The 23,760-nt window shown below is 45.6% G+C and overlaps 1 protein-coding gene across 1 annotated transcript in view; it reads right to left on the bottom strand.

The window, feature by feature from the left end:
- LOC147705722 (sulfotransferase 1 family member D1-like) overlaps positions 1 to 16,451 on the bottom strand; it is a 417,136-nt gene extending 400,685 nt beyond the window's left edge. Inside the window, exon 1 of the mRNA XM_086932157.1 lies at positions 16,335 to 16,451. Coding sequence (XP_086788283.1) covers positions 16,335 to 16,369 — 35 coding nt within the window. The 5' untranslated portion in view covers positions 16,370 to 16,451. The remainder of the gene's footprint in view (positions 1 to 16,334) is intronic.
- Positions 16,452 to 23,760: the final 7,309 nt, after the last annotated feature.

Genomic DNA, 23,760 nt, shown 5'->3' on the forward strand with positions numbered 1-23,760 from the left:
TCGTTTGTCTATACCTAGGGTACCAAGAGACAATCCAGAGGAAGTTTTGGCAGTCGATGGGCAGCCCATAAAATCAGGTCTCATAACTGAGAAAACAGCTGAAGTAGAATTGTCTATAGAAGTGTCAGTAGGGAGACATGTGGAAAAGGTGGAGTTGAATATAATCGATGCTCCTCAATACGAGATCATCTTGGGGATGCCTTGGTTCACATACCATAACCCTTCTATTGACTGGAAAACACGCACTGTGCATTTCTCATCCGGGTTTTGTAAGGAACATCTGGTGCCTTACGCATCTTCCCCCGTAGCAGTGCTAGCTTTACAGTTTATAGTGTCAACAGCAGCAGAGAAGGAGGTGGTTCTTCCAAAACAATATGAAGCTTTTCAGGATGTATTCAGTGAAAGCAAGGCTGAGATGTTACCGCCTCATAGGGCGTATGACTGTCAAATTGATTTGATCGATGGGGCAGTGATTCCCACATGTCGAGTATATGCCTTGTCTGTCCCTGAGACCACACATTTGAAGGAGTACATCGATCATTATGAAAGTATAGGGTTTATAAGACCTTCTCGTTCCCCTGCAGCCTCTCCCCTTTTTTTTATTGCAAAAGCTAATGGTGATTTGAGGGCCTGTGTAGACTACCACGTCTTGAATAAGAATACCATTTGCAACCAATACCCTCTCCCCCTCATAACTGTTTTGATTGACCAAGTGAGGGAGGCTGTGATCTATACTCGCTTGGACTTGCTGGTGCCTATCACTTGGTCAGGGTGCGTAAGGGGGATGAGTGGAAGACGGCATTCAAGACGCAGTATGGACTATACGAATATCTGGTCATGCCCTTTGGGCTGTGTAATGCCCCTGCGGCTTTTCAATTCCTGATCAATGATGTCCTGAAGGAATATATTGATTTGTTTGTAGTCGTCTACATTGATGACATCTTGGTGTACTCTATGGAGGAAGACAATCATGTGGATCAAGTATGCAAAGTGCTGGCTAAGTTAAGAGAACATAGACTGTTTGTGAAACTCAGTAAATGTGAGTTTGGTGTATACAGTGTGGAATTCTTGGGTGTGATGATCAGTCCTTTGGGTTTGGAAATGTCAGAGCGCAAGGTGAAGGCAGTGCGGGACTGGCCGGTTCCGAGGAATGTGAGAGAGGTTCAGAGTTTTCTGGGCTTCGCGAATTATTATCGTCGCCTTATCTTGCATTTTTCGCAATTGGCAGTGCCCATTACAAGGCTTTTGAGGAAGGGCATTCCTTTTCTGTGGACTCCGGAGGCCGGAGAGGCTTTCCTCACACTCAAGCCATCGTTTACTACCGCTCCGGTACTGTCCCATCCTAATCTAGAACATCCTTTTGTGGTAGAGGCGGATGCTTCGGATGAAGCCATAGGGGCGGTGTTGTCTCAGAGGGATGTAGGTACAGGGCAATTGCACCCAGTGGCCTTTCTGTCACAGAAGTTGAGTTCGGCTGAACTCAACTATACAATAGCGGAAAAGGAATTGTTATCTATAAAGAGGGCTTTTCAAGAGTGGAGGCAATATCTTTGGGGTGCTCTTCATACCATCACCGTATACACTGACCATAGAAACCTGCAATATATGTCCTCGGCCAGACATTTAACTCAACGGCAAATGAGATGGATGCTCTTTTTTGCCGAATATAATTTTGTGGTCACTTTCCGCCCTGGGTCTGAAAACAGAAAAGCTGATGCCTTATCCCGTCAGACAATGCCAGCAGAGAGCGAGGAAGAGAAACAGGCCATCATTCCTGCAGGGAAGGTGTTATGTGTAGTGAGGGCTGTGACGTTTTTGGATGATGTTAGAAGTCATCATTATCCTGGAGGCTGGATGACATGGGTGCATGGCATAGTCGAGAGGAAGGTGAGAGACGGGTTGCCTTTCTTTCAGGATAAGTTGTTCTTGCCCTCGGTTCCTTTGCAGAAAAAGGCGTTCAGCTGGTGTCATGAGGGAGAGTTAGCAGGACATCCTGGTATTCGTAAGACCATCGTTACCATTCAAAGACATTTCTGGTGGGCTACCCTGATCAAGGATGTTACTATGTGGGTAGCTCGTTGTGATATCTGTGCCAGAGCCAAGGGAGTAACCACAAAGAAAGCGGGGAAACTCATTCCCATGCCTACACCCAGTCAACCGTGGCAGAACATTAGCCTGGATTTTGTGTCAGGTCTTCCGCTTGATCAGGGTTTCTCAGCAGTTTTGGTGGTAGAGGACAGTCTCACCAAAATGGGACACTTCATCCCTTGTAAAAACCTTCCCAATGCGGGCCAAACTGCACAGCTGTTAGCCAGCAACGTGGTCCGTTTGCATGGGATACCAAGAGTAATCGTGTCAGATAGGGGACCTCAATTCATTGCACGATTCTGACGCATGTGGTGTCGTGCCCTGAATATCGAATCCAATCTGTCCACATCCTTCCACCCTCAAACAGACGGGCAAACGGAACGTCTGAACCAAACTTTGAAGAAGTATTTGAGATGTTTCGCTAAAGAAGCTCACGAGTCCTGGGTAGATCTGTTATGGATGGCTGAGCTGGCCTATAATAATGCTTGGCATAGTTCCACTGGGATGTCTCCCTTCAAAGCTAATTTCGGATTTGATGCAAACACATTGCCTGTTGACATTCGTATAGATCTCCAAGATCAGCCTTCTGTTAAGGAAAAGATTCTATTGCTGAGGAAGGTTCATAAGGGGGTGCAGGTGCATTTGAACAATGCCAAGGAGGTGTACAAGAAGTGGGAAGACCGCCGCAGGATAGAGAGTCATCAGTATGTGGTGGGTGACAAGGTATGGCTGTCAACCAAGAACATTAAGTTTAAGCTGCGCAGTGTGTTTCACCCCAGGTACATAGGACCTTATCCCATTGTGAAACGGGTGAATCCCGTAACGTACAAACTAAGACTGCCTGGTTCGCTGCGGATACACCCGGTGTTCCATGTGCAATTGCTGAAGCCAGCGCTTTCATCTCGTAGGGCGGCCCCTCCGCCGGTGTTGTGTGATGGGGGAATGGAATATAAGGTCAAGTGCATCCGTGACTCTAAGTGGCGCAGGGGTATGCTTATGTACTTGGTGTCTTGGAAGGGGTACACCGCAGAAGACGATTCTTGGGAGCTTTGTTCTGATGTGCATGCTCCTGGCGCGGTGCAATCTTTCCACAGGAGATTCCCTGCTAAGCCTGGCCCTAGGAGGCGCTAGGGACGGGGACATACTGTCAGGAACTGCCAATGCGCCTGCCTAAAATGTAAAAACTACATCTCCCAGAAGTCCTGGAGGTGGGCGTGGTCCTATAAAAGCTGGGTGGGCCCATTCCACTTTGTTCGTGATTTTGTAACCGACAGTGCTTTTGAATCCAGACCTTGTTTGCAGGCAAGCCTCTTTCCCTGGTTCATGCGAGAGAAACTCTAGACGTTCCTTGGTTTGTTTATTGGAGAGCGGAGGAGCCGCGTGTCTGCTGCTTCCCGCTGACTCGGGGGTTTACCGAGTAGCGTTGAATGTTATTTGGCGTCTAGTGGCCAAACTCGTCACGGTCGAAGCTGTAGACTGTGAACTGAGGAGAAGTGATCTAGAGTAAGAGCGGACCCTTGACAGCGATCCTCGACCTGTAAGTAAGGATTAACGATTACATGTTTGTTTGAAAAGTACTCTTGTCTTTGATACAGAGACAGTCTGCTGATTTAGGAACTGACACGGCGGTGTTCAGTACTTGTGTATTTTGCCTACAGAGAGAGAGCGGAGTGTAGTGGAGATTCCTTATCTGCTCACTACCGCTACGAAGAAAAGCACTAGTGTTTCTTGGTTTAAGTGCCAAAGCGGAAGGTTGTGGGGTTCTACGCCTTGCCGTGTTTAGAGCAAGTATTCATTGAGGATCCAGTGGATATTTATATTGTAGAGCGGAGGACAGTAGTAGGAGGCTACGTCTTGCCGTATCTAATAAGGAACCTTTTTCTTGTGCATTTTAAAGGAACTACTTTCAGTTTTCACGTCACCAGTTATTTTGGATTGGATTCACTTGGAGTTGTGGGAGCGAAGCACATTTATATTTTGGATATGAACTAACACAAGGCGGGGTATGTTACCAGCTGAACTAAGGAATACATATAGGTGATCTATATGGTATAGGTTAACCTTTTCTTTTATTTCCTAGGGACCAGAGGTTCTGTTATTCAATACATAATACAACAGGGAAGAGGTGGAACACACTTTCTTTATTTACGGTGAATCACTTGTTTTGTTTAGCGAGAATGAAATGAGTGTAGGGTTTAGCTGTGTTCATTTATAACCGTGTAATTATTTTCTTGTCTCTCAGCTATCCCTTCCCTGCAGTCCCCTTCCGTCCCCTCCTTGTTCTGTTTATTTTCCCTCGCCCTATCCCTCGAACACACTGTGTTTTGTATAGCAGTGTGTTGGTGAGGTCGGGAGGTGGAGTTTTATGTGCATCAACCGGATCCTGCAGCGTGGAGTCTGACATTCAACATATCTTGTAAATGGGTCTTTATTTTACATAAATAACACCAAGGTTTCTTGTTGCTTTTCTTGGTAATTTGGGACTCCTCCACCAGATGCAGGTTTTTGTAGACATTGAGAAATTCCTTTTTATCTTTATCCTTGAACCCACCATTATCTTGGGATTTAGAGGAATCTTGTTTCTTCTGGGCACCTCCATTACCAAGGTTTTTCTGCTTTACCCTGGTGTGGACCAGTTTGTCTGCCTTCTTTCCCAATTCTTGGGGAGAGATCAGAGTCTATCAGGTACTGTTGCAAAAGTTATCAAATTGTACAGGCCTTCATAGTCCTGTACCTTGCTAACATGAAGCCAGCCTTCCAGAGCCTTAATACAATTATCAATGAAGTCTACCCAGTCCTGGGTGTGAGCCTTCTGGGTATCTCTGAACTTAATCCTGTACTGTTTAGTGGTTAAGCCAAACCCATCAATGATTGCAATCTTCAGAACTGAACATTGTCTGCATCCTCTACTCTAACATAAAGGAGCTTATTTCTACCTCTGTTAGCAAAGGAGAGCTACAGGATAGCTGCCCACTGCCCTTAAGGGACCTTCTGAACTTTACAGGCCCTCTCTAATGCAGTGATCCATTACTAGATCTCATTGCACTACTGGAAAGGAGGGACTATCCTGCTCAGGTTCCTAGTATCAAAAGAGTTTTTCCTGACTCTAAGTACACTAGGGCCGCCACCATGGGACTCTATTCCCAGATTTTTCCTAGCTCCTTGGACTTCCAGGGCCTCCTTGTCAAGGGCCAACTGATCTTGCCTGAGCCGGAGTCTAACTCTCTCAAGTTTGATCAGGTGGTATCCCCTTTCCAAGGTTTCCTCTCTCGGACTAAAGTTAGAGGTCCCTATGGACTGTCCTGAAGCATTGGACTCAGCAGGGGGAGACCTATATCTCCTATGCATGCTATGAACCCTCCCAGGAGGAATAAAGGGGGACCCACTTCTAGGAATACCCTCTGTGCCATCTACACTATTCCCTGGATCAGAGTTCACCGAAGTGGAGTCCTCAGACTCCTCTTGGTCATGCTCAAAATTAGGGTCACTGGGCGTTACCCCTCCTGTCCCACCTTCTGGAGCATCTCCACCCACTTTATCCTGATCCCCAACCTGTCAGGGTTCTGGAGATCATCTAGGATAAGCAGCTTTAAGAGATGCTTAGTAGTTGGATTTCTACATGTCTATAACTTACTTGATTCTTCGAACTTAAGACCACTGTATCTAGAAGACTGGGGGTACACTAGCATCCCAAACTAAAGACATGGTTACTAGTGTAGTGTGGTGTTGCACCTACCTAACCTAGTGTAAACTAAACTCTCTAACGTTGGAGAAAGGGTTGTGCTAGACCCTTAACTACCCAACCCTAAGTTCAGTAGAACTTACTTATTCTAAGCTGTATTATATCAATCAATCAATCAGGGAATTTTAAAGCACGCTACTCAACCGAGAGGGTCTCAAGGTGCGGGGGTTGCAGCTCTGGGTCAATAGAAAGACTAGGTCTTGAGGCTCTTCCTGAAGGTGTGCAGAGTAGGGGAGCGTCTAATGCTGACTGGGAGCTCGTTCCAGGCCTTGGCCGCGATGTAAGAGAGGGTTCTTCCCCCCATTCTGTTTCTGCAGATGCATGGGGTTTCTGCTTGGGTGAAGTCGGCGCATCAATGGTTTCTTTCGGGTATGTGGAAGTAGACACTTTCGTTGAAGTATTTTGGTCAGGTGTTGTGGAGGGATTTGTAGGTGCAGGTGAATAGCTTGATGATACTCTCTTTGTGACGGGGAGCCAATGGAGGTCTCACAGGTGTTGGATGATGTGCTCATGTCGTGGGATGCAGAGGACTAGTTTGGCCGCTGTGTTCTGGATGGCCTGGAGTTTGCGTAACAGGGATTTGTTGATTCCAGGGTAGAGGGCGTTTCGGTAGTCCAGTCTGCTTGTTATGAGTGCGTGGGTGACAATCTTTCAGGCTTTAGGGAGATCCACTTGAGGATCTTGCGGAGGGTGTTGAAGCAGGTGGAGGCATCGGCGTTGACCTGGCGAGTCATGGTGAGGGAGGAGTCGAGTATGATGCTGAGTTTCTGGGTGTGGTCTGTGGGGGTGGGGGGGTTGCCAAGGGCAGTGGGCCACCAGGTGTTGCTCCAAGCTGAGGGGGTGGGTACAAGGACGAGGACTTCGGTCTTCTCCGAGTTGGGCATCAGGCAGCTACTGCTCATCGAAGCTGCAACGTATTTCATTCCCTCCTGGAAGCTGAGTCTGGTAGTATCGGGGTCCTTCGTGAGGGAGAGGATAAGCTGGGTGTCGACAGCATAGGATACTAAGCGGAGTCCATGATGTCGGACAATGGCGGTGCTGTCTGACGATGGTGGTATTATGACGAAATTATATGTGCCTAATGTGGTTATGAGCCCCAATGTACACCAATATAGGTCTAGACAGTTTCACAACATTTTACCTACATTTGTTCTACCTTGCTCTACATAACGGCTCTGGCGCTGACCTTTTACCTAGTTAGGTGCAGAATAAATGTTGCTTTACACTGGATGGTGACAGTTCTGTTTTTATCAGTGCTCTTTACGCTATTGTGATACTATGTCCAGGGCCCCTATGCGAGGAAAGCTGGGGCGCACACATTAAGCGCCCCCAATTCAGCATCCCAGTGAGCAATAGATATGAAAGCTTGGAGGGGGTAGATTGACTTGGGGTGGTTTACCCAAAGGAGGAAACTTAGTAATGTTGTGGCAGGACCAAAAGGGCGAAGAAGGGTGTAACGGGAGGGGATCATCCCGTGGTAGTAGCCTAGACACCGCCCAGTGGACTAGCCCACTTAGAGCTAGGATACAGAGGAGAAGGGTCCCTGATGCCACACCGCCTACCCCACTGGGTGGCTATGGTGGGGAATCCAACAATCATTGTTGGGCCTTCTCAGGTGATCCTCCTTCTTCCCATGCCACTGCTTCTGAGGCACAGAGAGACAAGAGCACAGGGTGGTGGATTGTGGATCTTATCCTGGAACCTGGCAGGACTTAAAAACAAACTGTCCTGCCCAGAATGGGGGCATTTTGTGGATGAACAGGACATTTGTATATTCCAAGAGACCTGGGCGAGGGAAGCTTTCCAGCGGGTTGGCTTTGCGTCTTTTAACACTCTGGTAACAATTGGGGGGGAGGGGTGACCCTCCGGTGGCCTAGCTATTTGGGTAGGCACACACCTTGGCTGTAGAGCTCAGCAGATGACATCACCCTCAAATGATATTCAATGTGTTCTGCTGGCGTTTCCCACAAAGATAAAAATTGCCCTAATCAATGTTTGCTTTAGACCTGTGAATAACAGACAAGAATCCGTTGTCATAGAAAACTTGGCGCGTTTCATACCAACTTTGAATCCAGCATTGTGGCCAATTGTTGGGGGTGACTTCAACTGTCAATTTGAGCCCCTCACTGATCCAAAGCACTCTGCGCCCTCGGAAGAAGATCTATTATGGCCGATTCCTGATCCGCAGGTCTATCCAATCAGGGTATGGTCACCATTGGCATTGCAACTCCACTCACTTACTCTGGCTCTTTCACTGAGGGTGTGTAATGGAAGGACTAACTTGGACCACCCGGGCCAGCTCATATTCAACAGACTAGGGCAGACCTCCTTACTCGATTGCATCTTGGTGGAAACAAGACTCTGGGAAAACGTCTCCTACTTTTACGACCACCAAAGGCAGGACAGTGAACACAGTGCCCTGATAGTGATCCTAAAACAGGGAAGCTCGGCTTGTCTAATTCTCCATCCCTTCCTACAAACGAGCCCAGTGCACTAACGCTGTCCAACAACAGAAGGAAAGTTAGATGCAGTCACTTTTAACACTCTCCCACAAAGTTGGCCAAAGTCTACCAGATAGCAATGTGGGGGTTAGTACAGGAAATTCCTACACCGGATCGAGACAAGGCAGGTAAAATTCATGAGGAGCTAATTACAAAATTGACTGACGTATTCTATCCGGTGTCGCAGATGAGGGAATACAAACGTCCCATATGCTCCTGGTTCAATGATAATTGTCGTAAAGCCAAACAGAACCTACTGGATGCAGTGAAGGCGAAGGACAGGCCACAAATCAAACTCGCCAGGGCCAGGTATAAAGGGACCATCCAGCAGGAAAAGAAAAACTGGGAAGTAGATAGGTGGGATGCCCTCAGGCTAGCCCTGAATGATAAAGATCTATACACTTTCTTGGCTATAGTGAGCTCGGGCGATAGGGAAGGGAGTTCGGCCCTAGAGCCCAATATAGCGCCTGAGGCTTGGGAGTCACACTATGGGTCTCTGTATGACACTGAGGATGGCAGCAGTGATACCTGTAGCTCACCCAGTTTATCCTCGTTTTCCATCGGGAGGGGGGATGGGAGATTACTATGGCTGAAGTAGGAAATGCTATCAACAAGCTGCATCGCAGTAAAGCGCCAGGCTTAGACAAACTTCCGGGGGACCTTTTCTGGGAGGAACCCAAAATCTGGGCACCATATCGGTGCGCCCTCTTTAAAGCAATCCTGAAGGGCATGGATCCCCCGGATACCTGGCTTGGGGCAGAGATGGTTCCCATATTTAAAAAAGACTGCCCTTTTCTACCCTCAAATTATAGACCTATCAGTCTAATTGACATCACTCAAAAACTGATGGGTCGGGTCCTTCTGGACCGTCTACAGGGTTGGATGGAGGAGGAGGAGATTCTAAGTCCCTTTCAGGCCGGCTTCAGAACAAATATGTCAACCGTAGACCAGATATTCAGATTACAGCTACTCTTCTGGGAAACGGTGACCATAGAGGGTGGCAGCCTCTACCTAATATTTGTTGATCTGAAGTCGGCCTTCTATGCACAAGTTAGGTGTGGAAAACACATGGAACTGTCCTCATGTTTCCCCGTCAAAAAGGGGGGTACGCCAGGGATGCGTTCTCGCCCCTACTCGATTCTGTCTTTTCATCAATAGGCTTATCGACCACCTCAAAAACTTCCAGGATAATGATGCCCCCAAGCTAGTCTCCGGGAAGGTACCCGCATTGATGTTCGCGGATGATACCCTCTTACTGTCAAAACCGCCAACGGGTATTCAGGGCATCCTTGATGGTTTTGTGAACTTTTGTAATATGAGGGATCCTATAATCAACTTAACAAAGACCAAATATATGGTCTTCAACCCCCCACCCCAGGACGACCCACCCAAATCACTCCCTAAATGGTACACTCTTAGAAAGGGTGAGGTTTTTGATTATTTGGGTGTTACATTATCAGACACTTTGAGTGGGGGTCTCAGTTGGATAAAGCAAGACTCAAGTTAACCCAGACCGTGGGTGGGATTATGAAATTGCACAGTACTTCAGCATTCAAGCCAGTTGCCCCCATTGTGGAAATATATAAAGCCCAAGCAAGGGGGGGCACATTATATGGGGCAGAAATGTGGGGGCATTGCTCCACCTCTAATCTTATGAAGGTCGAGAACAACTTCATGAGGCAGCTGTTAGGCCTTCCTTGTAGCACCTCCCTAGTACCCCTTTGCATGGACTTGGGCATGAGGCCTATCGAGGAAGAGATCGCCTTTAGACCTTCTACATTCTGGCGCCTGGTATGGATGACCCCAGAGTTGTCCTTCTACAAAGCCGAGCTTAAGGAGATTTTGTAAATTTCTGTCACCAAGAAAATACCCTGGCTTTGCCACATAAGGGATCTCTCCTTAAGATTAGGCAGGTTGGACCTCTGAAAACCCCTGACACTTCATGCCCAGTGATATGAAGGCTGGAACTAGTGCAACTTTACAGGCATTCTAACATACTGTCCATACGGGAAAGTCCCACTGGCGGTCGGATGACATCAGAGTGGGCCAAAGAGAATACAGCTGAGTGTCCTGCTTGCAACTACACGCTAGAGTCCGAAGTACATGCACTGTTTTTCTGCCCTGCATATCAAATGCCTTGCAAACGCTGGTTAATCCAAATATGCAGAAATTTAGGCTTTGTACGCTATACGGAGGCGTACAGAGTTCTAAAATATGACACGCACCCTCCAATTGTGTTTGCTGTGTCATGTTTCTTAAACCATATGTGGCACATGCGGCGGGGTTTGATTAAAAACCACCCTGTGTAGATCTACGTGTAGGAACTGTAAATGTCCACATCAGTGCAAACACGATCAGGGTCCTCTGTCTCAGGCTATATTTTTTTATTTTTTTAACCTTGTAAATATTTTAACTTGTGCTTTTATCAAATGGGTGTTTTTATTGGGTTCTAAAAGTGTATGAGGACACCTGCTTTTTAATTGTCACATCTTTGTAGAAGCGGGAGAATCCCGTCTTAAGAAGACAATTTTGATATATGAAACATACAATTGCAAGTGCTTACACTTTTCATGTGTTTTACTGTTGCTGTGATTTTTAATTATGTACTTTTATGGCAGTAGAGCCCGAAATAAAGTTATTGAATGAATGATACTATGTATTCATAATTACAGTCCTGAAGAAGTTGAGGTATATATGACCTTACGACGAAACACATGTTGGCTGTTTGACTGTTTGAAGATGTATTATTGAAGATCTCAGTATCTGCTATGGATTGTCTCATGCGGATATTTGGCTGTGAAAAGGAACATTGGTCCTGAACTGACACTTTGAATTAAAAGTGGACTGAGACTATATTTTTTTAACAAACTTGTTTTCTGAGTACTCTTGGAGTGTTTGGAAAGGGATTTTTTTCTGTTGTGTTCTCTTCTTTGAAGAGACTATTTGGGGTTGGATTGGTAACCGATCCTCCCATCCTAGTAGCAATGCCACTCCCCAGCACACGTCGAGGGTGTATAAAAATTGTTTCACAGTGCACAATATCAGCATAAATGTTACAAAATAATTAAGATTCTCTTTTTCTTCTTTTTTCCTTTTATTTTGTTAATCTTCAGACAGCCGACACGTGTTTCGCATACAGGGGAAATTGTCCCGCGCCTTTTTCAAGGCTGTATAGGTACAAACAAATAAACAAACCAATGTACTTCCTTACAAACCAGGAGTACAAACATTTAATACATCTCACTATGTGAGACGTGAACTCAGGGTAAAATCAATTCTCATGCACAAGATGGAAAAACCTCTCAGATGCCAGATTGATGTCCCAATACAAAATAAGGGAAATTAAAATAACCAGAAGAACAGTGTAATCCAATTGCCTGTCTCAATTTCCATGTGAGTGATTATTAAAAATAGTCATGTCAGTCAACAGGATATTGTGAAAGTGAATGAGAACATGTGATTAGAATAAGTGCGGTTACTGAAACCTAATCACTATAGTGTCGGTGAAAAGAATCTCAAGAAGGCTCTATTATAGCCCATACTGTGTGAAGGCACCATAAATACCTACGTTTTCTCTGTAGAAACCTCTATAAATTAAAATATATAATGCAAAGTAAGCATATTGTTCTCCTGAACACTGCATTTACTACTGTTCTCAGTGCAAGTCCACAATGAATACCTACTTAATTTGTGGTGATAGTTCCAAACCACAAAGGGCTTTAGTATCTCACGGTGTCCTTAACAGTTCCTAAATATCCTGGGATCCTGATATGTCTCGATATCACAAGCTGTAAGACAACCAAACCCCGGAAAAGCTCAATGAATAACTCTGTTGTATAACTATAGTGCATAGATCTCTACCAAACAAGGTCTCTTGCAGAATATTGTGCATATTGTTTGCAAAGCAACTAACAGCATTCCACATTATTTATTTTATTTATTTATTTAAACTTATATTGTGCACAGCCACCCTCAATGGGTTTCCCGGTGCCAGGGATAGATAAAAGAAAGAAAAACAAGCAAAAGGCCCAAAACAGAACAAACCGTGCAGAGGAATTAATTGAACAGAAGGGTCTTCAATTTTTTACGAAAAGGGAGGAGATCAGTCTCGGCTTTCAAGGCCGGCGGAAGAGCATTCCACATCTTTGGGCCAAGATAAGAAAACAAGCGGCCACCCATTTTGGCCAGTTTAATTCTGGGAACAGAAAAATCGCCACTAGTGGAAGATCTTAAAGTGCGACCAGGCGTATAGACTTGAACCAGGTTCTGTAGGTATTTAGGGGCAGAACCCTGCCTGATTTTAAAAAGAAGGTATAAGGTTTTAAATTTTACACGATTCGGGACCTTAAGGCAATGAAGGTCACGCAGAGCCTGAGCTGCGGAAGATCTCCGGGGTACATTACATAATAAACGAGTTTTGCACCACCTGAAGCTTATTTATAGTGGCCTTATCGGCCCCAAGATAAAGCACATTCCCATAGTCGATGCAGGAGGTCACAAGAGCCTGGACGACAGTTCTCTGAGTAGGGCGAGGCAGCATCCATAGGATCTTCTGCAACCATCTTAAGGTGGAAAAACAGATTGCAGCGACCCTTGTTACCTGCTGTCTCATAGAGAGCCTGTCGTCAATGAGGAAGCCGAGGTTGCGGGCTACGGGGACTGGATTCGGCAGAAGACCCATATCACAGGGCCAATGCCGAGGGCCCCACAGATCTTTATTCTTGCCCAAAATAACAACCTCGGTCTTGTCACCGTTGAGCTTGAGCAGATGGTCATGCATCCAAACAGCAACACGTGACAGGCCAGATTTCAAGGCAGAGACCTCATGGCCCTCACTGCTGGAGAGAGAGAACACAATTCGCGTGTCGTCGGCATACGAATAGATTGTCAAACCGGCGTCCTCCACGATGGTAGCAAGGGGTCTGACATAGATGTTAAACAGCAGAGGGCTGAGAATCGACCCCTGGGGGTCGCCATATGCCGAGGAATAGACAGCAGATTCAGCTTCTGTCGAAAACACCTGAAAGGTGCGCTCACTTTAGAAAGGAGGCAATCCAGGCCAGCGCAGATCCAGCAACACCAAGGGAGCGGAGAGAGTCAAGAAGAATGGAATGAGACACGGTATGGAACGCTGCACTCAAATCCAAAAGGATGAGTGCAAATGTCTCCCCGCGAGTGCGGATTCAGTGGAGTAATGTGCGCGAAACCCAGATTGGGACGGATGTAGATATCCCACGTTCTCAACAAACGAATTAAGCTGAGTGTTCACATGTCGTTCCAAGATTTTAGAACATGCGAGCAGCAGGGATATGGGCCTGAAATTGGCTAAGTTAGTGATGTCCGCGCCGGTCTTCTTCAGCAAGGGAACGACCATGGCATGCTTCCACTCTTGTGCCACCATAGACTCTGTAAGAGATGTATTCAGAAGTCTCATTAGGACTCTCCGTGGTTCGAGGTCCAACAGTTTTAGGATTTTCATAGGAACAGGGTCCCGAGGGGAGCCTGACCTGATACTGTTCAAGCACGATGAGAAAGTGATGTCAAACAATAGCCAGTCGTAGGTGTGCATTGAGGGAGAAGGAAGAGGACTGCTAAAAGTATCCACCGGTGGGGAATCAGCAGATGGCAGAGGAGTTATCAAGGATTCATGAATACGCTCCACCTTAGAGATGAAAAAATCTGCGATGGCATCACACTGTGATTTATCCAAAGCCGGAGGAGAAGGTACCATGTCTGCTCCCGTTAGCTTCTTCACCACTGCAAAAAGAGTCCGTGGACAGTTCTGTGCTTGAGTAATCGTGGATGCCGTAAGGGTGGCCTTGGCCAATTTACAGTTAGCATGATAGCTCTTTAATGCTTCTTTATAAGCCACCTTACTAGGGGTTGAATAGGAAAGCCTCCATTTTCTTTCCAGAGCCTTGCACTTGGCTCGTTGTAATTTTAAATCTTCAGAGAACCAAGGTGCAGGAGAATGAAGGGATCTGTGGTTATTAAGTGTAGGAGGAAGGAATGCAGTTACAGCATCAGTTAACCACTGGGAAACTACAGCATTAGATTCTGATCCAGAGCTTTCTAGAATCGGAGTAGATTCAGTAAGATGTTGATTGAATGCCACCATATTAAGCTTGTCCCACCGATAGAAAGGCTTACTCTTACCGGTACAGGGCTTAGAATTGGGTAAAGAGAGAGGTAACATGAAGTGTACCGCAAAATGGTCTGACCATTCTAGTGGGCGGGCCCTTTGGGAGCAGTCGTAGGGTATATTAGAGATAATTGGGTCTAGCAAGTGACCGGCCGAGTGAGTAGCCCCCGAGTTGCGAAGTAAAAGATTAAAAACTTCGAGGTCAGATAATAACGACTGACTGAGAGTACCTTCAACATCTTCAAGATGGATGTTAAGGTCACCAAGAATGGTGAAATTAGCCGTTTTAAGTAGTACGAGAGATATACTATCAGCCAATGAGGATATCCAAGGGCCAGCATTGCCCGGAGGGCGATATATCAAAAGACCGGAAAGCGTTAGTTGAGGGCCAATCATTAATTTCAATAGTGCAGCCTCGCATCCAGGGAGGGGAAACGACTCCAATTTACATTGGTAGATGGTTTTAAAAATAATAGCAATCCCCCCACCCTTCCCGGAAGCCCTGTCCTGACGTACCATCACGTAGTTGTTGGGAACGGCTATGGCAATGTCAGGTCCAGAGCTTTCGTGGAGCCAGGTCTCAGTCAAAAACAATGCATCTGGCGACTCATCATTTATAAAAATCAAATAGATTGAATTTATGTTTGGGGAGCGATCTACAATTAATACTCCAAAATTGGAGAGGATGGGAAGTCAGGAGTTTCTTAGTGGGCTTCCTTTTGCCCCGGTAATGCGCCTTGGTTGTTTGGGTCTTAGATAGCAACATTTGGCCGGTAGAAAAGCCGCAACCAGCACAGGTAAAGTAATGGGTAGGCAAAGAACAGGAGATACAGGAGACGGGTATGCGGGGTCGCAAAGATCTTAGTGTAAAAGCAGAATACGTTAGATGATTGGCAGAGAGATCGTGAGTTAACCAACCTGAGCTGGAGTGCGAGATGTCAATATGCAGCCCGTCCTCAGCGCGGACGGGCGCAGACGGGCTAAACTCAGGCGTAACTCCGGCGGAAATCCGGCGATCCCGCTGCTCGTTACCGCTGCGCGTCAGCATGGCTTGCCTTTATGCTGGTCTAGCCTCCTAGCGACAACTAGACCGCTGGGAGCATGAAGCGCCGCCGGGCGTGTGCCCCACTCAAGATGGCCGCCAAACGAGACAGGGCGAGGGACCCGCAAAGTGCGGTGTTCTTCACGATTAAAATGCAAGTAAGCTGGTCAGAGATGCGAGTGTGCGAAGGCCAGTTTTAAAAACAGGGAAACAGACAAATAAAATTCAACTTATTAGACAAAACGGGGATTTTTAAAATATGCACGCAGAAGCTGCACGATGATGCAGCGATAATCCAATAATGCGCCTGAGCTTGTAAGATTGAAGATTGCAAGCCGTAAAAGCTTAACCCCAAAACCCACTCATAAGTCATATCAACCTATGCGTTGGCGGTTGTGTATTACCTCTGAGAGCATTTCTGTATCAATGCCATCCAGTCTGTCTGTTACAATATCAAGATATAATTGTTCCCTTATCATCCGTATCCGCGCCCCCGTAATGCATTTGTGATGCCAGAAAAACAATCTATGTCCAGCAAAGAAATGTACATATAAATAAAAAACAGTGTAGTGTATTTTGAGGATGTCTTACTTTAGAATTACCAAATAAAGTAAAACCGCCCTAATATACCACATGCTCATATGTTATGTAAACGAGCGTGGTGGAGAATGTCAGATGCCTCTAAGGCACTGCCATGAAAAAGCCCGTCTGCATGCCCGATTGGTAGTATCCGCTTGTAACTCACAAATGTAAATGCAAGCATACATTTTCAATAAAACATCTAATTGATGTAATCATATATTTTACTTCTTCCCTTACCGTACATAAGTCTTCTTGCCACAGGATGCCGCCATTCGTGTATTGCAGAGTACGGAACACAAGTGATTTCAAACCTGCCCCGCTTTTGTACAAGAGCTCCTCCTCACCGACGTCATCAGAATCAACTGAATTTCTGGGTCACTTAGACAGTTCCTAGTAAACACAGTGGAGGGACTAAGAGTACGTCCCCTCCAAAGTGGTGGCCCTCTTGGAATGTGACTATCTCCAGCAATGGAACATGCACTACTATTAGCTCAGAATTACCTCGTAAGCAAAATGAACACCATTCTCATAATAGAGTGGGTTCAAGGAACATGTGAGGGTGAGAAGTATCATCACTAACTCAATATATAGTTTCCATCTATAAGTGATTTGTCCTTATAGGAGTGAGTGCACACTATGTGGGGGCGTGATTCCTGCCAACAGGAATCTTTTTCCATCCCCCTTGGGTTAACGAGACACACAAACTAAGATTGATAAATATACAATATCAGAAAGCAGTATGCATAAAAATCAAATGATATTGTACAGCTCACAGAAACCAGGAATGATAACCAGCATTTAGTGCACACAAAGAATTTTCCTTTCTCATTACTACACCTCCGTGACATTGACACAAATGGTTCTGTAAATAATGTGGCAAACCTTAGCATTTTATCTCCCATGGAAATAATGTAGGTTCCTGCCAAATATTTAATCCAGTCTCAGGATCCATAACGCCTCCTTCTTATGTAAGGCTAATTCCCTCTTTCCACCTCTGGGATGTCATAATAATCAAAGCGTCTGTTCATGGTTTGAGTGGAACATAGTGTTATGTGAGCTGCAAGAGGATATCTCATGTCTCCTTGCTTGACTGCTTGCATGTGTTCTCCTATTCTCTCGGTAGCGTCCTTATCGTGCTACCAACATCCCTCTTTTTATACCTACACTCAATGATGTATACAACAAATTTGGTGAGGCAGTTGATGTTGGACAAAATTTTATAAGGCCTATCTGCCGGTCCCAAAAATTGTGTTTTTTTGCTACATGCCCATTTGCACGAGCTACAGTGACCCCTTGTGTGTCTGCTCATCCAGCTGTCTTGCATCTCCACCTTGGGGTAACTAGGGCTGAGTATGTTCCTAAGGGATACCCCCCGTCTGCACGTAATGTTGGGTATGTCTTTGATGTAATCACTGGGGGATTTGTCAGCCCTCAGCAGGTGCCAATTATGGGTGTGCGGAATTTGCGTTGTTGCGCTGCTACGTAAAGCTCTGCGAAACGGTAAAAAATCTCTGCGAGCACGCAAAGTACCACAAACATGCATAATTGCTTGTTCTGCCCGTTTGCAATGCTTTTTCCTGTTTGCGAACACGCATTTTGAAAGCCCAAAAAAGAAATAAATTCTGAGAAGCCGAATTCTTGACAATTCCGCGAAACGCAAAATGACCAAAATTACCCAAATTCCGCGAGCGAAACGGAATTTACCACCCAGGCCTAGTGCCAATGTCTGTTAAAGCTTCGCATCAATACCTCAGACCAGTTGTTATATCTCATGATCGTACTAATTTTGTCATCAGTCCTAGTAGGTTTCGTCTGTTCCCTCAGTGTGTCTTTTCATTTGATTTTGTTCATTAGTTGTTCAGCTTTCATCAATGTCTTCTTGTCATAGCCCCTATATTTCAACCGTGTCAACACACCCTTCTTGCCATCTTCAAACTCTGGGTCAAAGCTACAATTACGTCTCACTCCTACAAGTTTGCCATAGGGAATAGAAAGGATTTGGTGAGAAGGATGTGCACTCGATGCATTAAGTAATGAGTTGCACGCTGTCTTTTTACGAAAGAGTTTGCTATGAATATGGTTCTCACTTATGTAAAATTCAACTTCTAGAAAGGAGTTTCTATTCTTGCTATGTTCAAAGGTAAATTGAATGTTGTGTTCATTACTTTTCAGGTATTCAAAAAACTGTCACCTTGGTCAGTGAGCCCGTCCATATCATCAGACAGTCATCAATATATCTGCCTCAATAAAGTATCGAGTCATTTCTTCTGGATCCCATCGAGCCCCAGATTCTCATCTCCTCAAACCAACCAAAACACGTTATTGGCCAAGATTAGCTCAATCTTATCGATTAGCATCTCAGTGTGACTCCATGCACTAGCTGATCTGCTATTAAGAATCTTTCTGATTGCCACCAGACCAATGTTTCTCCTGATATTGGTGTATAACGCTGTCACACCCAGAGTCACCATGGAAGAGGGATAACTTGTCATACAAGGAACGCGATGCCCTAAAAAAACTGATGAGTGACAAAAACATCACGATTCGGGAAGCGGACAAAGGGGGCAATATTGTTATCATGCGGAGCTCAGATTATGACAGTGACATACTCTCACAACGAAACGATCCAGAATGCTATGAGCCTCTCCCCAATAATCCTTTTTGGACTTTGACAGACCACATTAACAAGCATTTAAAACAGTGGCATGGGCTGGGGCTACTAGATGACAGTGAATTGACATATTTGAGGGTAGACCGGCCTAGGTACCCTTGTGTGTACACGCTACCTAAGGTACATACGGCTCTTCCATTTCCCCCTGGCAGACCCATAATTTCTGGAAATGATGAGCCTACAGAGAGAATTTTGGATTACATTTACACTTTCTTGAAACCAATGGTGATTAACTTACCGTCATATATCCAAGATACAATACATATCCTAACGATCATGGCTGATCTTAACTGGGATGAAAATATGCCCATGGTGACTCTGGATGCGACATTGTTATACACCAATATCAGGAGAAACATTGGTCTGGTGGCAATCAGAAAGATTCTTAATAGAAGATCAGCTAGTGCATGGAGTCACGCTGAGATGCTAATCGATATGATTGAGCTATTCTTGGACAATAACGTATTTTTGTTCAAGTAAAAATGGTACAGACATAAGCAGGGGGTTGCCATGGGCTCCAGATTTTCTCCCTCGTATGCCAACCTTTTCATGGGGTGGTTCGAGGAGATGAGAATCTGGGGCTCGATAGGATCCAAATGGAATGACTCCATACTTTATTGGAGCAGATATATTGATGACTGATGATATGGACGGGCTCACTGACCAAGTTGACAGAGTCTTTTGAATACCTGAATAGTAATGAACACAACGTTCAATTTACCTTTGAACATAGCAAGAATAGAATCTCCTTTCTGGATGTCGAATTTTACATAAGCGAGAACCATAGTCATGGTAAACTCTTTCGTAAACAGACAGAGCGCAACTCATTACTTCAGGCATCGAGTGAACATCCTTCTCACCAAATCGGTTCTATTCCCTATGGCGAACTTGTAAGAGTGAGACGTAATTCTAGCTTTGACCCAGAGTTTGAATATTGCAAGAAGGGTGTGTTGACACGGTTCAAGTATAGGGGCTATGACAAGATGAGCCTTACTCTAGCCCACGGAACCCTTGCAGGACGTTTTTGCCCATCACCAGCGCATGCAGCCTCTACTTTGCCGCTTGAGTCACGGAGTGACTGAACTTTGCACAGCGCGGCGGGAGCGCAATCAACACGCCGCGAGGTCCCCCCCCGCCGCCGCCTAGTAAACGCGGCTGTCGAGCGGGGGGGCTACAGGTCCCACAATTCCTGCTGGCTCCATCCAACTACGCCAGCGGAAGCGCCCGGAGGCGCACAAAAACACCTGCGCTCCGGTGAGTCAGCGGGAGCCTTACTCTAGCCCACGGAACCCTTGCAGGACGTTTTTGCCCATCACCAGCGCATGCAGCCTCTACTTTGCCGCTTGAGTCACGGAGTGACTGAACTTTGCACAGCGCGGCGGGAGCGCAATCAACACGCCGCCAGGTCCCCCCCGCCGCCGCCTAGTAAACGCGGCAGTCGAGCGGGGGGACTACAGGTCCCACAATTCCTGCTGGCTCCATCCAACTACGCCAGCGGAAGCGCCCGGAGGCGCACAAAAACACCTACGCTCCTCCTGCATCGCGGGACACACGCGGGTGAAGCCCGGGTCAAGGGTGGGCCGTTTTGTGGCCGTTCGGGGGCCGGAGGAGGCCGGGCTGGGCCACCCCCCTTTCACCAACTTTTTTCAGATTGACCATCTGTGACTCGCACAGCGACAAACAAGTAAGCGGGACATAGCACTGTTATTCGTTTGGGAACTGTTTATTGCAGTTGAAAATTCCTTCCTCTAAAATTCCCAATCAGGCCAAAAATAACATTAAAACATTGACTGCCATTGACCGCATGTTACAAAAAACCATTGGTGCGGTAACTACTGCTATCGAGCAGTCGGAGAGACGCTTGTCCCTGCCTCTAACTGGACTACCTCCCTACTCCATCATCAACTTATCAGAGACTATTGATAACACACAGGACTCATATTTGTTGCCATCTTTTGTTGCCCTTCCATATGTGGCTAGTTCTTTGATCCCAGAAGCTGATACACCCCTTGAAGATCCAACTAGTGTTGATCCCCCCTCCATCCACTCAACGGCGTTAGCCGCTAGCCAGGAGAACACGGTTGGAGTTCTTCGGGGGCAGGGGGATGCGGCTTTGTCACTCTTGCACCACTCGTCTGAAATTAACAACATTGCAGACATTAGCATCCCGCTCCAACTGCGCGAGTACCCTAGGTCCCCTACACCTACTAGGGATTCATTAGGTATTAACTCTCTTTCTATAGAGGGGGTGAAAACCCTCCCTCAACGTACTCCTCCTGTACTCGAGGGGAGTAAAAGCCATTCCCCTACAAGAAAGAGGAAGCGAGGGGCTGATATTCTTCTAGCAAGAAAAGTAAAACCGAGGAAAAAACCAGAGAATAAACAAGGGAAAATTATGATACCCTTGGGGGACTTGAAGACAAAACAACCCTCTTTAAACACACCTGCCATTCAACCTCCCTTTGTTAAGGAGGTTGTAGAAAGCATACAAACTAATGCAATCCCTAGTACTTCCAATTGTACACAGGTTAAAAATAATTACTGAAAAATTGGGAGAGTTGGAAAGCAATACACAAACTAACACTCAACTCTTAAAGGAACTAATTAAACAAGTACCTAAGAATGTTCCTGTTAGACAACCCAATCCTGTTCCAGCTTCCCAGACTAAAGCGCCCAGATTGGAAACTAAATCAGCGCAAGGCCAAGTTTATTCTAAATCCAATGGGAATCCTTCTATGTCCAAAACTCCATCCACTACAATTCCCGCCCAAAGTAGAGACAGCTCCAAAGTTCCTATCACACAGGGCTTAGGCACTACAGGGGAAGCAAGGGAGGGGACAGTTTCAAAAGAAAAAACACTTGCCACTGACGTACTAGATGCAAGGGGTGCAAAAAGTTCGTCATCTGTACCCCTGGCAGCAGGAAAAAATAATGGCCCAGTTCAAAATAAGCCCTACAGGAGAAACCATTGTGAGTTTCCCATTATGCTCCCCCCGGAATCTGCTGCGTATGTCGCAGTTCTAACAGGGGTCCCTGAGTTACTACCAGCTCAATATGAAAATCATGGGAGTCTTAAAAATAAAACAATTCATTGGTTAAAAAAAGAACAGACCACTACCTCCACACATCAACGGGGAGATCTTATATGTAAGAAGGGCTAAGTGGGTGGGAGTAAGACAAAAGGACACTAGTGGTGACATTATAATTATAAACTTTAGAGACCATAGAGTGATGACTTTCCAGAATGAATGGTATCAGGAGAAAGTAACCCTAGGGATACATCTAAAACAATTAGATTATTTCTATCCTAGGTCCATGGTTTTTCCAAGACATCATCAGGCTACCCAATCCCAGAGGCAATACGAAGACTATCTGTCCTCCCCCCTGTTTACAAATAGATATAATGCCTTACTAGGTTTAGATAGTGTGGATTGACTTAATCACCCCATGCTCCAAAACGATCTTTTTCATTCCTACTTAACACCTCTACCTGTTAAAACTTTATTACCCCCAAATATTAATGTTGCTTCTCCTATTCCTTTTCAACCAGAGTGGTTACCGTTGCCCAACTTAGAAACTCAGGGTACGGTCATGACATGGAATGTGGCAGGTCTAGCAACCAAAATACAAGATTCCCAATGGCATTCGATCACTTCAACCCACTCGATTATTGCTACCCAAGAAACGTGGGCAATAGAACCACTACACTTACTGGGTTATCAGACATTCTTTACCTCAGCTATCCCCAGTAAAAGAGGTAGAGCAAAGGGAGGTCTAGCCACTTACGTGTCTATTACCACAGGCCCGATTATTCGAAAGTCTTTCCTGGACAACTCATATTTCCAAATCTTACTGGGATCTTGGGGTCACCATAAAAACCTGGCCTTTATAAACTTCTATAACAACATCCCAGTATTAGAGTTGGATAAAACTCTTAAAAATCTGTTTAATACACTAAACTCTCTAGAAGACCGAACATCGGGGGATATGGCTGTCATTTGGGCAGGTGATTTTAATTGTTCAATCTGCCCTATGAGTGCTAAGGGGGTATGTGGTATAGATGAGGACAAACAGGGGGCAACAGGTTATAATTTTGCCCACACAAAAGCCGGGGATTTATTTAATACATTAATGGGGGATTTCTCGCTTGTATTCTTTAACGAGCTTTGTAACCCACCGAAGAAATTTTCTCCAACTTTCAATGGTAGGGGTGTGAACACAACAATAGACTTCATACTATACTCATTACGGTATGTTTCACTGGTAGCAGACTGGGAGACCCTTCGTTCCCCAATGAGTGATCACTATCCCATACTAGCGACACTTATCTTTAAATTAAATAGTAAACCCCCTGCTATATGTCCAAACTATGACTTTAACCCAATCTTGGGCCAAAAAAATGGTTTTACCATCAAGTGGAACAAAATCGTTCCGGAATCCTTTTTAAAAAACCTTTTGAGTTCATCCCTTAGTGAGTTTAATGTCTGCCTGTCTTTAGAGGGTGATCTGTTGAAGGTGACCAAGGTGTTTGGAAAATTTGTTCTTCTATAAAAAATCTACTAACAAGAACTTTTTCTAATTCCTCGAAGGGCCCCAGGGGCTGGTTTGACGCAAAATGCACAAGGGCTCTGAGGACACTAAAGAAGGTCCTTCATTCATCCACAGTGAGTAGATCCGAGGTTAAGCTTGCGAGGCTAAACTACCGCAAGGCACTATTGGTCAGGAAAGAAGATCTTAAAACTCAGGCATGGAATACATTACGGGAGGCTTCAGAAAGTAGGGATAATGTGGCCTTTTGGAAGGCCGTAAATGCACCTTACTATCAAGAGCGTACTGGCCCTATAATAGACAACGCCATTTCAGCGCAAGAATGGGTTCTCCATTTCGAGCGACTATATAGTATTTCACCCTGCTCGCCAGTCATGGGAGCTATCACAGAAACACAGGGATCTAAAACCCAGATAGATATCTGTTTTAATTTACATGAGGTTC

This window comes from Lissotriton vulgaris, chromosome 7 (assembly GCF_964263255.1).
Source record: "Lissotriton vulgaris chromosome 7, aLisVul1.2, whole genome shotgun sequence".
Lineage (NCBI taxonomy): Eukaryota > Metazoa > Chordata > Amphibia > Caudata > Salamandridae > Lissotriton > Lissotriton vulgaris.